At 42.1% G+C, this 15,854-nt stretch overlaps 1 protein-coding gene across 1 annotated transcript in view; it reads left to right on the top strand.

Moving 5' to 3' along the window:
* The window catches only part of LOC130886122 (FK506-binding protein 4-like), a 185,743-nt gene extending 170,216 nt beyond the window's left edge, over positions 1-15,527 (top strand). The window contains 2 exon segments of the mRNA XM_057788024.1: positions 14,701-14,735; positions 14,737-15,527. Of these exon segments, the coding sequence (XP_057644007.1) occupies positions 14,701-14,735; positions 14,737-15,145 (444 nt within the window). The 3' untranslated portion in view covers positions 15,146-15,527.
* The last annotated feature ends 327 nt before the right edge of the window (positions 15,528-15,854 follow it).

Below are 15,854 nucleotides of genomic sequence, written 5' to 3'. Positions count from 1 at the left end.
ACTCAGAGAGATTAAATATAAACAAAGGGACTAGAGGGGAATACACAGGTCTCCGTGGAAGGGAAAATAGAATAGATTTCATGGGTAAACTAGGGATGGGGTGTAGGACCAGGAGGATCAGGTGGGGATGGAGAGGGAGATGGACTTGAGGAAGAGAATAGGGGGAGAGACAGCTAAAGTTGAAAAGCATTTGAGAGGTGGTATGGAAACCTAGTGCAGTGGAAACTTCCTAAAACATATGAAGGTAGTCTTAATGAAGTCCCTAAATGATGAAGGAGATAGTGTCCCAGCTGGCTATCTCTTGTCATTAAATGAAACATCCAGTACCAAGACTGGTCCACATCCAATTGAGTTTTTGGCCAAAGGGGTCCCATGAAAATCCCCAAATAACCCAGGCAGTTGCCCAGACAATAGATTGCTCTCCAGAAACAGACAGCAAGGCTCTACTGCTGAAGACAGCACCAACGTCACTCATGGAACATGGAGAGGTCTGGCTGGTACCTACATAGAACCTTCACCCCTGTGCTCTAGTGTCTTTGGTATGGGAAGGTACTCTGCAGGCTACCAAAAGAGAAATGGAAACACCAACCCAGTGACAAACCCATTGCCTGCAAAATATGACAGGACACATTTCTTGTGGGAGTAACCAACTCATATCCGGTTTAACTTAAGACCCAATCCACGAGATGGAGCCCATACCTGACACTGTTTGGGTTATCAAGAACTAGAGAATAGATACCCAGGAAACAAGGGTAAAACTAAATACTACTTGTCCTTTAAAAAAAAAAAAGCATCAATAAAGCAACTCCTAATGGTGTTCTGCTACATACTCGTAGATCAGTGCCCTATTCAGTCATCATAAGAGAAACTTCCTCCAGCAGCGGATGGAAACAAATATAGAGACACACAGCCGTACATTATACATAGAGAGATACTTTGTAACACACAGCTCTAAATGAGATGTCTCTATCAAATCCCTCTCCTTGGAGCTCACAGAAGTCTACAGAAGAGTAGGTGTTCAGAGGGTAAGAGCCAGAGGTGATAGAGGACACCAGGATAAAACGTCCCTTAAATGAACTGAGCAAAGCTCATATGAACTCACAGACTAAGCAGGAAGCTCAGGACCTGCATGGGCTTACACAGGCTCTCTGGGTACATATTATAGCTTTCAGGTTAGAATTTCTATAGGACGCCTACGTGTGTGAGTGAGTGGGCCTCTGATTCTTGTACCTTCTCTTGGTCTGCCTTGTCCAGCTTCGATATCATGGTTTTTGGTTTATCATACTATATTTCTATTGTGTCATGTTTTGTTATTATCTCTTAGAAGCCTACTCTTTCCTAATGAGAGACAGAAAGAGACAGAAAAGGAATAGATCTGGATTGGAGGGGAGGTGGGGAGGAGCTGGGAGGAGTAGAGGGAGGGGAAACTGTAGTCAGGATATATTGTATGAGAAAAGAATCTCTTTTTTTTTTTTTTTTTTTTTTGGTTTTTTGAGACAGGGTTTCTCTGTGGTTTTGGAGCCTGTCCTGGAACTAGCTCTTGTAGACCAGGCTGGTCTCGAACTCACAGAGATCCGCCTGCCTCTGCCTCCCGAGTGCTGGGATTAAAGGCGTGCACCACCACCGCCCAGCAAGAATCTCTTTTGAATAAAGGGGGAAACCTGCCATGTGAAGAAACTGCAATTAAGAGCAAAGGTTTTACTTCATTGATCTTTGTATCTACTCTCGCCTCCCTTTAAATTTCTCTGGTAGTAAATCCTTCTTTTCAGTTACTGTGCTTTTCACCTCCAGGGGTTTTTAGAAGTTTATATTTACTTTTCTACATATTTACTGATATTTACATTTTGTCCATAAGTCCCTTCTTGATATTTTCCTCAATTCCTTTTAGAGCCTTTGTGTTTTAAAGTCTTTTTCTAGTAGACCTACCTCCAAGTCTCTTTCCAAGACAGATGGATATCAATGGATAATATTTTCTCAATCTTTGTACGTCTTTAGAAACTTGGTTGAAAATTGGACACCTGACTCTACTCTAATGATGCGATAATTCTGGAAACCCATTTTTCCTGAGGGGCGCTCTCTCTCTCTCTCTCTCTCTCTCTCTCTCTCTCTGTGTGTGTGTGTGTGTGAGAGAGAGAGAGAGAGAGAGAGAGAGAGAGAGAGAGAGAGAGAGAGAGAGAATTTACTAGTGCAGGTTTCCTTTACATCAACAACAGTCTGAAGTGCAAACTTAACGTCTAATAAGTTATTTTCTGAGAATTCCTCTAAGCATGTATGGTTACTTTCTAATTTCCTCCATATATAGTTGTTCTTGAATATCCTAATATTTATGTCTTACTGTAAATGAAGAACAGGGGGCTGGGTAGGAAGGATCAAGGGCACAAGCCCTCTAAGTCTTGGGAATCACTTCATCTGGAGTCTAAGAGATCTGCAGTAGTGCAGCAAACAGCACTGTCTAATACCTCTTCATCATATACATGTAATATAAGCAGCGGCAGTCAGCCAGGGGAGATTCCTGATATTTGTGTGACAGGCACATGCCAGGTCCCGATGCATGTGTGCAGCTGCCCATGGAGGGCATGCTGGAGAAGGACGCTACCATCACATCTTACCAGAAAATAACCATATTTACGTTTCCAGCCTTCTCTGGAAGGTGTAAACTTTCAAACTTCACAATTCCTAAGTAACTACTGAAATCATATTCTGACTGCGTGATTCCTGCAGAGCAGCTAAGGTTTCAAGGCTTCCTGCTCTGCCAGCTTCTCAGGTCTTTCCACCTTACCTCCATAATTCCTTGTCAGAAGCAGTGGAGAGCCAGGAGCTGCATTGCTCCCAATAAAAAATAAATAAAAATATATCATCACATCCCTAATGACCTTTTTATTGAATTCTCCAAATCATGTCTTCTCTTTAATTCATGTTGCTCATCTTGCTTAGCAAACATCACGTTTAGCCAAGTTTTGTATTCATTTTTTTCTTTAAAAAATGACTGTATTTAATCATGTGTGCTAGTCACAACCTCTGTCCCTGTCCAGTTGTAGTCCAATCAAATTATTAAACTAAGAACAATATAGCTACAAATCAAGATTAGTGCCTTTAAAGGGAGGAAAACTAGACCCTAATAAAGTAATAAAGGAATTGATCCAGTTTTAGTAGCCATCAACGAAATTCTCTATGGAAGCGCTGTTACGATTTGAGCAGGAAATGCACCCTTAGGCTTATGCGTTTGGATACTTGGGAAGTTTGGGGAACTCTGTGGTGGGAGGCATGGCTGGCAAAGGTGGGTAGCTGGGGCATAGCCTTACAGAGCACAGCCATGCTCCACTGCTGGGTCCCATTGCTCTGCTTCCTGATCCATCAAGATGCGAACAATGGCCGCACAAACTCCTGTCATACAGATCAAGCTACTCCATTTGTCATGCCTCTACCATGAGGGACTGTATCCCCTGAACTCTGAGCCTAAATAAACCTCTTCTCTCCTAAGCTGCTTCTGCCAGATGTTTGGTCATAGCAATATAAAAGTAACTGAATGGCCCTTAAGCTAAGACATCTCTATATTTGGAATACATTGGACTAACTATATAAAGGTGACTATGGCTGGATACATCATGGAAGAACCTATGCAAAGACTATGGGAGGTAGAGCTCAGTTTACTCAGGGCACTGAAAGATGGGGTGGCTGGAACAAAGCAGGCACAAAGTAGTAAGAATGATGCTGAGGGTGTTTTCTTGGCCAAGGCTATCAGTCCCCTTCATTAACATATTGCAAGCCATGGGGCAATTTAAATAGGGCAGAGAAGTCACTCGCCAGTATTTGTCTGGAATCCACTGACGATGGAAAGCATCTCTGCGAACAAAACTGAAAATTAGACAGTCTCCTCAGTTACTCATGGACCACTGCCCCTTTCTTGTCACAGTTAGATCAAACTGTGTATAGAAGAGTTCTCCTGCAAGGAGATAATTGCTGTGTTTGAGTCAGATTCCTGCAAATCTTTCTTAGTATTCACTTGTTCTCTCAAAAATATAGACCAAAACAAATAAACAAACAGACAAAACAAACAACAAGCCTGTGAAATGAATCAGATTTCAGAAGCTCTCTGATATCATCTCAAAAAGTTAGGTTCCAAGCCCCACTCCACTGCAAGCTCCCACTGTGAACCCTTACTGCTCCAAACTAAGACATAAGATAGTTTTTATTTTTCTCCCAAACACTAATGAGAGACTTGCATGAATTCGTGAGCTTGTAAAGTAAGGGAATCATTGTCCAAAGCAGCTGTTCTAGGGAACGAATTGCCCTCCTACTTATCCGTCTCAACATGGCACCATCTAACAGGAGCATGCACTTACATTTTTTTGCTGTGTCAGATCTTATTCCACTCGAAACCACCTTGCAGCAAGTGTTTGCGTGTCACTATCATGGGCATGGAAGCAATATCAAAAAGCTCCCTCGAAGAAAATTTATGACTCTCATTATCACTTATTGTATATCACTCATAGCATTTCAATCAACTCATTGTCCTCCTCGTGTAGAGGAATCTTGATACTCAAACTTGGTTTCTACTCTCCAGGTTTAGTCTTGCTATAAACAAAGACACAAGCATGGACAATCTTTTGCAATCAATGAGCACTGACTGATTTACACCAATAAACACATTCCTGGAACTAACACGATTTGTTTGTTCAAACCATGATTTTTTTCACTCACTTTGTCAGCCAATTATAAAGATATTTTTTCAAAAATAAAAATAAAAGATATTTTGAGGTCTTGGTGCTGTTTGGCTTGCAGCATCCCTACCCAACTAATAGTCATTTAAAATCTTCAAATAAACTACAATCCTCCCCTCCCCGATGGATGTTTCCTATTTCTTTTTCTTCAAATTCAGAACGTGAGTGGATTTCCCTATGACTTACATTGAGAAATGGTTTGAATCCAAATTCAAAGGCTGTACCAGAGTTTATTACCATGGAGTGCAATAGAGGAGTAGCAAAAACTTCTACTGACTAACAGGAAAACTCCGATCTATGACTAAGAAACAGTTAGTCACACTACATAGACACACAACCTCTGCTCTCTGCCTCATCCTCTGCGTGAATCCATGACACTTAGATGCAGGTAGCTCTGTACAGACAGATGGAGAGATTCAGAGTGATACTCTCATCAGCGCTTCCTGTTTTACACTGCACATGTGGATGCTAGAGCTGGTTTCTTCTCCAAGCCTTGATTTCTTTATGTCTCCAATGAAAGCAATAGCACTGAGTGAGGCTCATTATGACTTCCCAAAAGGTAATGACACGAGTCAATAAAAGCACCAGCAAAGCACCAAGTAAGCAATCACGGCATGGCGACTCATTCATGGCTGCCTGCAACTTCATTTCCAGGGTATCTGGTACCCTATTCTCTCTCCCCCCTCCCCCTTCTCTCTCTCACACTCACACAGAAAGACATGTAATGAAGTAATAAAAATATTTAAATTAACACCATATGTGTTTGGAATCCCATATCCAGGTGTTGGTTACATTTCCCAACCAAAGGAGAACATTAAGAACATATTTGAAACAGATTTAGCCTTATTGTCAGCGACATGAAACCAAGCTAAAGAGAAGAATCTATATAAACGGGTCACACCAATCTGTGCATTTGAGCTGTCAGTCATGAACATAACTTCCTCCTCTGGGTAGACACGGAAACATAGTGGTAGAGCTGACAACACACAAGCTCCAGGAGTTGCTGATCTTCTGCAGCCCTGCTTACAACATCATGCACATGGTCATGTATGTGTTTTCTAGGGATGTGGTTGTGATGGGTAATCTGGTGGGAGGATTCAAATCACCAAGGAAACAAAACTCCGGTTCTATCTGTAAGCATGGTTCCTGAGAGGCATAGGCGAGAAGAGAAAATCTAATCTGAATGTGGGTGGCAGGCACTATTTCATGGGCCAGGATCCTGGACTGGATAAAACCAATAAAGCAGACACCATTGCTACACACTTCCTGACTATGGGCACAATGTGACCAGAAGCCCCTGACACCTTTTACAACACACGGTGAGCTTGATTGACCCTCAAACCCTGAGCCAAAACAAGTCTTTCTGTCCCTAAGTTGCTTTCGCCAGATATTGTGCTGTAGTGGTCAGAAAATTAACTAATAGACTGAGCGACAGTGGTTCATCAGATTCCCAGACAGATGAAAGACTTTCTGTCTGTTCAAAACCACTATTCAGAGCAAATGCATCCTTTAGTGCTTCTTCCAGTGAGTTCCACCAAGACCATCATCAATCTCTTCTTGACATTCATGCTGGTTGATCTTGGTTGTCAACTTGACTACATGTGGAACCAACAGCTAAAACCCAAAGCAGCTGCGCATGCCTGTGGGGGCTTTTTCTTGATTGGATATTTTGAAGTGAGTAGACCCACTCTAAATCTGGACCACGCCTTCCAGGAGCAGCCCACATGAAAGAACATGGAAGAAGGAAGCTTTTGCTTTGCCTGCTTGCCCTCACTGTCACTGGCAAGTTCATCTGATCTGTTGCTAATGTATTCCTTCGCAGGGATTAGATCCCCGCTCTTCTAGATCCCAGTGTAGACTAAAGACTGGCAGCTCTCTGGGATTCCAGTACCATACTGGGACTGCTGAGACATCCAGTCCTGTGGATGGAACAACTACAGGAGACAGTCATTGTTGGACTCCTCAGACCACAACCTGTAAGCCACTCTAATTCCTCCTCTGTGTGTGTGTGTGTGTGTGTGTGTGTGTGTGTGTGTGTGTGTGTAGTTTATCAGTTTTCTGTTCTGTCCTTCTAGAGAATACTGACTAATAAAGTATCTAAGAAAATCTGGAGCCTGGAAGAACTTTTTAAGATCTACTCTTAAATCTGCTTTCTTTCCAGAATGTTACTGATATGGACAGTGAAAGATAGTGGAAAGAAAAAAAAATTAAAGAAAGGATTCACCAACCTGTTAGTAATTTAGGTTAAAAATCACTGAAACAAATGTGTTGATCTTTTGTTTGTTATGTAACAAATAAAGTTTGCCTGAAGATCAGAGTGCAGAACTAAGCCACTAGTCAGCCATAGATATCAGGTTGTGGTGGCACACACTTTTAATCCCAGCACTTCGGAGGCTGGGGCAGACAGATCCCCATGAGTTTAAGGCCACCCTGGGCTACAAGAAATTAGTCCAGTCTAAAAGAAAAACAAAGACAGAAGACAGGTGGTAGTGGTTCACAACTTTAATCCCAGTATTTGTGAGTCACGCGCCTTTAATCCCAGCACTAGGAAGGTAGAGACAAGAAAGGATATGACTTAGCGGAGAGAAAAATATAAGGTGGGAGGAGACAGGAGCTCACCACATTCAGTCTGAGGTTTCATAAAGACAACATTAAGCCTGAGGATTTGTAGGGACAGGATCACCCTTTGGTCTGAGGATTAGTAGAGGTAAGAACTAGTGGCTGGCTGCTCTGCTTCTCTGATCTTTTAGTATTAGCCCCTATATCTGACTCTGGGTTTTTATTATTAAGACCAATTAGAAATTGCACTACAAGAATGCCTTATCCACTTTGCACATTGATCGCACAGTTCTCCATAACACACTAGAAGGTGACTCCTGAGAAATCCTAAGAAACTGTTATGGGAAAATAATCTTTAGTAACAATCAAAACTAATATAAGAATTCACCACTGGATTCCAGGAGCAGTACTCCACAGCTCATTCAAATCCTTGGAACCATCCTGTTGTCCCTTCAGCCTCAGATTCCTCATCCACCAAAGCAAATGATGGGCTGGATGGTCTTCAAGCCATTTAACATCACCACAGGCTATCGAGTGCACTTTGGCACATGCCTGGCAGCCGACATTTGAAGTCACATGCTCACGGAAGCTCTCCAAGGCAGTGTGTGCCTTTCACTCTCCAGCCCCAGTCACTTATAGCGTCTGATAGTAGCTTTTCATATTGTACATGATACTGTATCTCAGAGTCAGAGATTGAATTAGGACTTCTGACTCCTCCCAACTATAGTCTTTCCTCTGTATGAGAGGCCTCCAAACTACAGAAAAAAAAATGTATTCCCCATGTCTCTCTCTGTCTCTGTTTTTCTCTGTCTCTGTCTCTCTCTCTTTCTCTGTGTGTGTGTGTGTGTATGCATTTTCTACCTAACTGTGATTCAAACTGCTAAATGTTTCTTTCCAGCTTTAAAATGGGGCTACTTCACAATACTTAATGGAAATGTATGCTGGATTCTGATTATATTCTGATCATTTCCTGAGTCCACAACATGCTGTCCAGTGCTCTCAAAATACTAGGATATCAGCGGCCACTTTGCAGTCACGGGCAGGCTTTAGGTTTGTTTATTCGCTATTTTGTTTTATTTTAGCCCCAATATTCTAATAAAAAAAGATGTGATGTTATAAAATGGGATTGTGAGGCTGAGGACATAGATTATAGGTAGACAGTGCTGACTTGAAGGCATAAGTCACAATCCCACACCAGTTTGGAATTATTATTAATAGAATGGTTATTTATTTAAGGGGGAAAAACTTACAGATCACTGTCCCAGACAACAGCCTTCTGCGCAATCAGGAAGGGAGCCTAGTCACCGGAAGTCGAGCCAGGGGCCAGAGAGCAAGGCCAGGGCAGTGGCAGCATTTTTAAAGAGAGAGAGACCACGCCCCAATGGGCTGGTATCTCAGCAGCTATTGGCTGAAGGAGCGGAAGAAGCTCTCACAACACTGCCTCGTGTGCATGGAGCCCCGAGTTCTATTCCCAGAACAGCAGAGCACTGAGTATAGTGGAGCCGTGCCCACAATCCTTCAGCAAGTTCGAGACCTCTGGTCCAAAATAAAGGAAAATAGAAAATACTTACGTTAAATGATTTTTGCTCACCTGTAGATTAGTATGTCTGGCAGACATAAGCTAGGATAACTAAACTGTCATTGTCAGTAGATTGTATGTATGAAATCTTTGTAAAAATTGGTATATTTTCAGGCAACATTGAGTTTGTCAGAGTGTAACCCCACGTAAGCAAAGAATATGCATTTTACTTATAAATCACCTATACATATGCAAGTTATTTGTAAAATGTATACATAGACATGCAGCATATTAGCCAATACATATGCATATCATCTATTTTAAATATATTTCTGTACAAAAATGACACATTAATAACAACATATAGACAGAGAAAAACTTGAACATGATAAGCCTAAAGTCCTCACAATGGGCAATTTGTTGTTCGTACAAAAGTACCTTCTCACTAAATGCAATCATCACTAATAAATTATTAGGGATCAAGTGACTAAACATTTGTCATTATTTCTGAAATGTCTAATGAAATAGTTTATGGTTTAGCAATGTGCGGAGCTGCATCTGAATTCAGCTGTTTTGCAGTCTGGATTTAGTGGCTGTAGTAACCCAGATGGTGAAAGTTTTGGATGAACCCCAAACTTTCTATTTTCAGGCACTGTTATCAGGCTCGTCAATGTTTGCTGAAGTCTGTGTTATCAGTTTCTCTCCCCAGACTCCCAGCAGTTCCGTTTCACCGATCGCCAGGTGCAGCTCTTTGTATATGCAACACAGGCTCTCCCCTCTGCCACACTACTTGATTGTTCCATATTTCCAGATTGAAAGAAAGGGTTCCGAATGTGAAGTATGAAAACCTCTCAGGGACTCACTGAAACCACTTTCCTCAAATACTCTCACATAAGACGAGAGACATTTTCAGAATGTTCTCCCCATAGCATGAGAGTCTCTCAAAAAGCTGTTTTCCTGGGTTTTTTTTTTTTTAAAAGATTTATTTATTTTTATTGTATATTCAGTGTTCTGTCTGCATATATGCCTGCACTCCAGAAGAGGACACCAGATTTCATTACGGGTGCTTGTGAGCCACCATGTGGTTGCTGGGAATTGAACTTAGAACCTCTGGAAGAGCAGTCAGTGCCCTTAACCTCTGAGCCATCTCTCCAGTCCCTGTTTTCCCCTGCTAAGCCACAGTTTACCAAAATGACTAGGTCAAAAACATGTGCCACTGCTACGTGGCACCCTCCAACAGCGACTTGTGGGCACACACAGACCAACCATTAGGAATTATTTTCTTTTGTAAACAAAAAATATATATACAGTACAATCACAGTTTCCTTAATACTCTGTGATAGCAACAGAGAACAGCTACTACAGCTCTCATTGCTTCTGACCCACCCTGCAATGTCAAAAGTCCTCGTTTGCCTTCTATTGCTGTGATGAGAACCGTGATCCAAAGCAGCTTGAAAAGGAAGAGCTCCATTTCATCTTACACTTTATAGCCCATCATCAGGGCAGGCCAAGGTAGGAGCCTAAGCAGGAAATAAACCTTGAGGCAGGAACTGAGGCAGAGATCCTAGAAGAATGCTGCTCATTGACTTGCTCCCCTGGCTCATGCTCAGCTCCTTTCTTACACCTCCCTGGACCACCTGCCCAGGGATGGCACTGCCCACAGTGGGCTGATCTCGCTCACACAAATCCTTATTTAAGAAGATGCCTGACAGACTTGCCTATAGGCCAGTATGAAAGAGTTGTGTTCTGGACTGAGGTTCCCACTTTCTAGATGACCTCAATTTATGTCGAGTTAATAAAGAAAATGGTAACCATTACATCAACACTTATGCATCTCTGTTTCTGTATCCTAAATGCCAGTGCTAGATAACAATACTCTTTCCTTTGAACCCAAAGGTATTTTAGAGCCCTAAGGACCATCATTATTCATGTGCTTAAAAATATAATCAAATGGCCTTTCCATAAGAGATTCTCTCTCTCCTCTCTCTCTCTCTCTCTCTCTCTCTCTCTCTCTCTCTCTCTCTCTCTCTCTCTCTCTCTCTCTCTTCCCTTTCCACTCTTTGGTGAAATAAAGACCTTTCTTTGGGTTTCCATTGTCCAGTCTGCTGGCATTATGGAAGGTTTTATTGCAAGCGCCCCTGAAAATATCATCACAAGAAAGAAAAACAGAGTAATGGCTTCTCAGAGCATAGTTAATAAAACTTGGGAAAGTTCTGTCTCGTTTCCAAAAGGTCAACATTATAAAAAAAAAAAAAAGAATTGTTCCAAAGAGGTAGCAGCTGTGCAGAGTGAATATCTTTTCCTATATCCACTACACTGTGATTAATAGAAAGGCAAGGCCTCTTGAGCTAATGAACAGCTGTTGAAGCTAAAGAGCGCAGTACAAGGGCGCAGTTCAGAGGACTCGGGAATGATAACTGCGCTATAATTGAGCTCAAGGATTGTAACAAGAACATTTAAGATCAGTTATCTGTATTTGTCCATAAATCATATATTTTAAAAAAGCATTCCCAATAATCCATTCTATCCTTTAAACTGTAATCCATTTGAAACATCTCAGGATCCATACTACAGAAAAACCTGTTCAGCCATGGCCATGTGATAACCACCAGCCAGACACAGGAGTTGAGTTCTAGGCCTGAGTATCAGATTAAATCATCAGAAACCCCAGTTCTTCCCTGACTGTCATTTGTTTGTCCCGGCCACCCAAAACTGAAGTAACCACACAGAAACTGTATTCATTAAATCACTGCCTGGCCCATTAGCTCTAACTTCTTATTAGCTAACTCTTACATCTCAATTTAACCCATCTCCATTATTCTGTGTTTTGCCACTTGGCAGTGGCATACTGGCAAAGTTCCAGCATGTCTGACTCTGACGGTGGGTCCATGGCGTCTCCCTGACTCTGCCTTCATCCTCCCAGCATTCAGTTCCGTTTTCCCCGCCTACCTACGTTCTGCCCTATCTTAACCATGAAAAGCAACACACAGACAGAAGGACCTCCCCACACCAGTCATTATGACACTTTGCAACAAAATTCAGGTCCCCATTAACTCACTTGGAAGATGTGTCATCCTCTGCACCCATCTACACTTTCCACTGCTTATTTTTTTTTTCCTATTGACAAATCATCCACCATGTTTCTTGTTACTCTGATCCGTTCCTTCTGTGGCTTTTCAATCTATGGTTACAAATATTTTAGACTCATAAATGACATACCACAATGCAGGGCAGTTGATACCTCATCTATTTAACCAATAGCCAACACCACAGAGCCATGGGAAAGGTGAATCATTTGTGCTACCAATGGCACTTTACTTACAATGACTTGAAAACAGTTAAATAAAAAGAAGGGATTTTGGTGTTTTAGAGAGTGTGTTTCTTAAAAATGGCACATGAAAAACTTTGCGTAGGGTAGAGACTTTTCAACCCAAAAAGCTCTCTATAGCTTTCATGTCATACAGGATGTTGTGGAGGAAACTTCAACACATCTCATTTAATGTCCCTTCTTGTTATGTCACTAGCCAATAATTGGAGTGTTAAAACCTTAAAGTAAGGGATAAGAAGATACCCCAGTCAGTAAAAGTGCCGAACAGGAAAAAAATGAACACGGGGTGCAATTGTAACACTCAGCACTGGGAAAGGAGAGGGTATGGAGACAGGCAGATCCCTGGAGCTCACTGTCCAGCCAGCCTAGACAAACCCATGAACTAAGAGTTCAGTATAACACCGTGCCTTTTCAAAAATTAAGTGGAGAGCAATTGAGAAAAGACATATGATGGTGACCTCTGGGCTCTATGTGAATGCACACACACGAGCATGCTCACAGACACACGGCCATGCACAGCCCCCCCGCCCCCCAGCACACACAAACAACATAACAGGGCAGAAATTTCACTTCCTGATACTTTGAAGTAAAAGTCAGTCATTTACTATTTATTAGCCACCTATATTTATAACAAAGTAAAACTTAGATGGTAAAGAAGAAATGCTTTATCATAACAATTTTATCAACATATTAAAAACTGGGACACTGGAATGAAGGTTTAAGCTACTCTTTCTACAAAAGAGAGAACTAAAATCCAAATAGGTGACAAGATGTTTTCAAGGTAACCAATGATGGTGACGTGATTATCTGTCCCCTCAACCAAAGCGTCTCTGAGAGGTGATGAACATATATCACTGGCTCCCAGAACCCAGGAATTCAAACAAGCACAAGTCAAAAGTTTAAACACATATGCATTGCGCATGAACAGAGGTTTGGCCTGTTGTTAACTCTTAGACATTACGGTACTAAATACTTACACAGCACTCACATGGTGTCGTAGTTTCATTTCTGTTGCCGTGATCAAATATCTTTCCAAAACTCAACATAGAGAAAATTTTGTGCAGTTTATGGTTAAAAGTTACAATCCATCATTTTGTCACAGTGGCAAAAGCTAGAAACAGCTAGTCACATCCACAGTCAGCAGCAAAGAGAAATGGATGCATGCAAGCTTACTGCTCAGTTCAAATTCTCTGTTTTTCCTTGTATAGGAAATGGTGCTACCCACAGTGGGCTGGACCTTCCTGCATCAACTGATATTAGTAATTAACCCTGCATAAACATACATTAAGGTAATTCCTTCAGAGCTCTATTCTCGGTGATTCTAGGTTGTGTCAAGTTGGCAATTAGAACTAACCATCCCACACAATATTAAGAATTACAAGTCACCTAGGGAGACTTGCACTCAGCACTCAGGAGAATGTGCCAAAGCTGATACAAATGCTGCAGGATTTTATTTTATTACTTTTTAATTTTATCTGTATTTGTATATGTACACATGTTCTTCAGGCAGACTCATACATGTGTAGAGGCCAGGGGTCCACAGTGATTGTCTTTCTTAATATTTGTCCACCTTAATATTTTTTATTGAGACTAGGTCTATCCCTGGACCTGAAATTCCAGGTTTGGTTATACTCAACAAACCCCAGGACCCTCCTGACTCTGCCTCTCCAGCACTGGGATTATAAGAATGAACTACTACAGTTTGCCTATTTAAATATGGATTTAGAGAGCTCAAACTTGAATCCTTAAGGTTGTAACTATTTTACCTACAGAGCCACCCACCTGCACAACAAATGCTACAGTATTATATAGAAGAGACTTGAACATGGATAGATGTTAGTTCCATAGAGTCAGGGTGTCTGGGCCACTCTCTTTCAGATTCCAACAAATGGCTCCATCTAAGTGATCTAAGCCATTTCCTTTAGTCTTTCTGTCAAGAACTGTACACACACACAAACACACACATGAACACACACACACACAGCAGAAGGCGGTAGTAGTCAGAAAGCAAGCATTATTTCCTGCTGTTTTTATTTTTTATTTTCCCCTTCAGGAGTTCACTCTTCCAGTTTACAATGTCACAGAAAAGTTTTGGTTCCCAGGAAGACTGACATAAATTTTGGAGCATGTAATTGATCCTGTGCACTATAGGGAGCAGAGAACTCAGTGGGAAGATGGAGAGTGAAGCCATGAAGGGCGGTGTGGCTCATACATTGCATCAGCAGAGGGGGGCTATCATCGAGCACAGTTCCATTCTGCTAACTGGTGTTCCTTTCCACATCAAAGCCCTGTTCGGTCATAGGTCCTTCAGCTCTGTTGTCATTTCGCTATTACCAATTTTCTGTTATATTAACATAACTGGGTACAGGGATGGAGTTATTCTTAAGCATAAACTTCTTACTTTGTATTCTAAATAGCTAAAATGTTTGCAAGTCAGTATCCACCCACTCATGAGTATAGTTCAGGATTTTGACCAGCATTTACCCAACATACCAGAATAATGACCCTGCATATAGAAAGTTGATATTCAAATTTAGTGCAAAAGTTGTTTATTTTTGTTTTTTTAAAAAAAGACTGTGGGAAGCCGAGCCACTGAACCGCCGCCAGGTCTGCTCCGGTTGCACGCCGCCCGCCGCACCACCGCCCGCGTCCTTCTCCTCCTCCTCCGCTAACGCCGCCGCCAGCGCCGCCATGGGAGTGCAGGTGGAGACCATCTCTCCTGGAGACGGGCGCACCTTCCCGAAGCGCGGCCAGACCTGCGTGGTGCACTACACGGGGATGCTTGAAGATGGAAAGAAATTTGATTCCTCTCGGTACAGAAACAAGCCTTTTAAGTTTATGCTAGGCAAGCAGGAGGTGATCCGAGGCTGGGAAGAAGGGGTAGCCCAGATGAGTGTGGGTCAGAGAGCCAAACTGACAATCTCCCCAAATTATGCCTATGGAGCCACGGGGCACCCAGGCATCGTCCCACCACATGCCACTCTGGTCTTTGATGTGAAGCTTCTAAAACTGGAATGACAGAAGTGGCCTCCTCCCTTAGCTCCTTGCACATGGATCTGCCATGGAGGGATCTGGCACCTCCAGACGGGTGCACACGAATCCATATGGAGCTTTTCCTGATGCCCACCACTCTTTGTATAGACACCTACCCGACTGAATGTTTTCCGTCACTCGGCTTTGCTTCGGACACCTCCATGTCCTCTTCCTTCTCTGTGTGTGTGTTGACCTAAACTATATGCCATAAACCTCAAGTTATTTTGTTTTGGGGTAAAGATTCAATTTCAGTCTTTCAGATCTAGGTTTCCAATGAAGTATATTGTCAAGTATTAACAGCACAAGAGATGGGTTAACTTTAGAATAGGAATTGGTGTTGGGGGTGGGATTTGCACGAATTTTTATTTTATTTTAATTTTTTGGATGAAAAATTTATCTATTATATATTAAGACATTCTTGCTGATGTGCTGCAAAGCCATAGCAGATTCAAGATGCTGTTGAGGGCTGGATTTTTCTCCAGTGCGGGAAGTCTTGTTAAATTGAAAGCCCTACCCAAACTGTAGTGGGAAGGGAGGGAGACAGCCCTCCACCTTTTGAAACCGTCTGCCTTGTAAAGCAGGTCCCTTTACTGCTGTGTTAGACACTACAGTCCCTGTCCCTGGGTCGGCAGGGACCTCTGAAGCCTTCTTTGTGACCTGGCTTAATTTGTTTTTCATCCTATGGTTTTTCTAA

This window comes from Chionomys nivalis, chromosome 13 (genome assembly GCF_950005125.1).
Source record: "Chionomys nivalis chromosome 13, mChiNiv1.1, whole genome shotgun sequence".
Classification (NCBI taxonomy): Eukaryota; Metazoa; Chordata; class Mammalia; order Rodentia; family Cricetidae; genus Chionomys; species Chionomys nivalis.
Note: the sequence above shows the minus strand (reverse complement) of the source record. Positions and strands in the feature narration are given on the sequence as shown.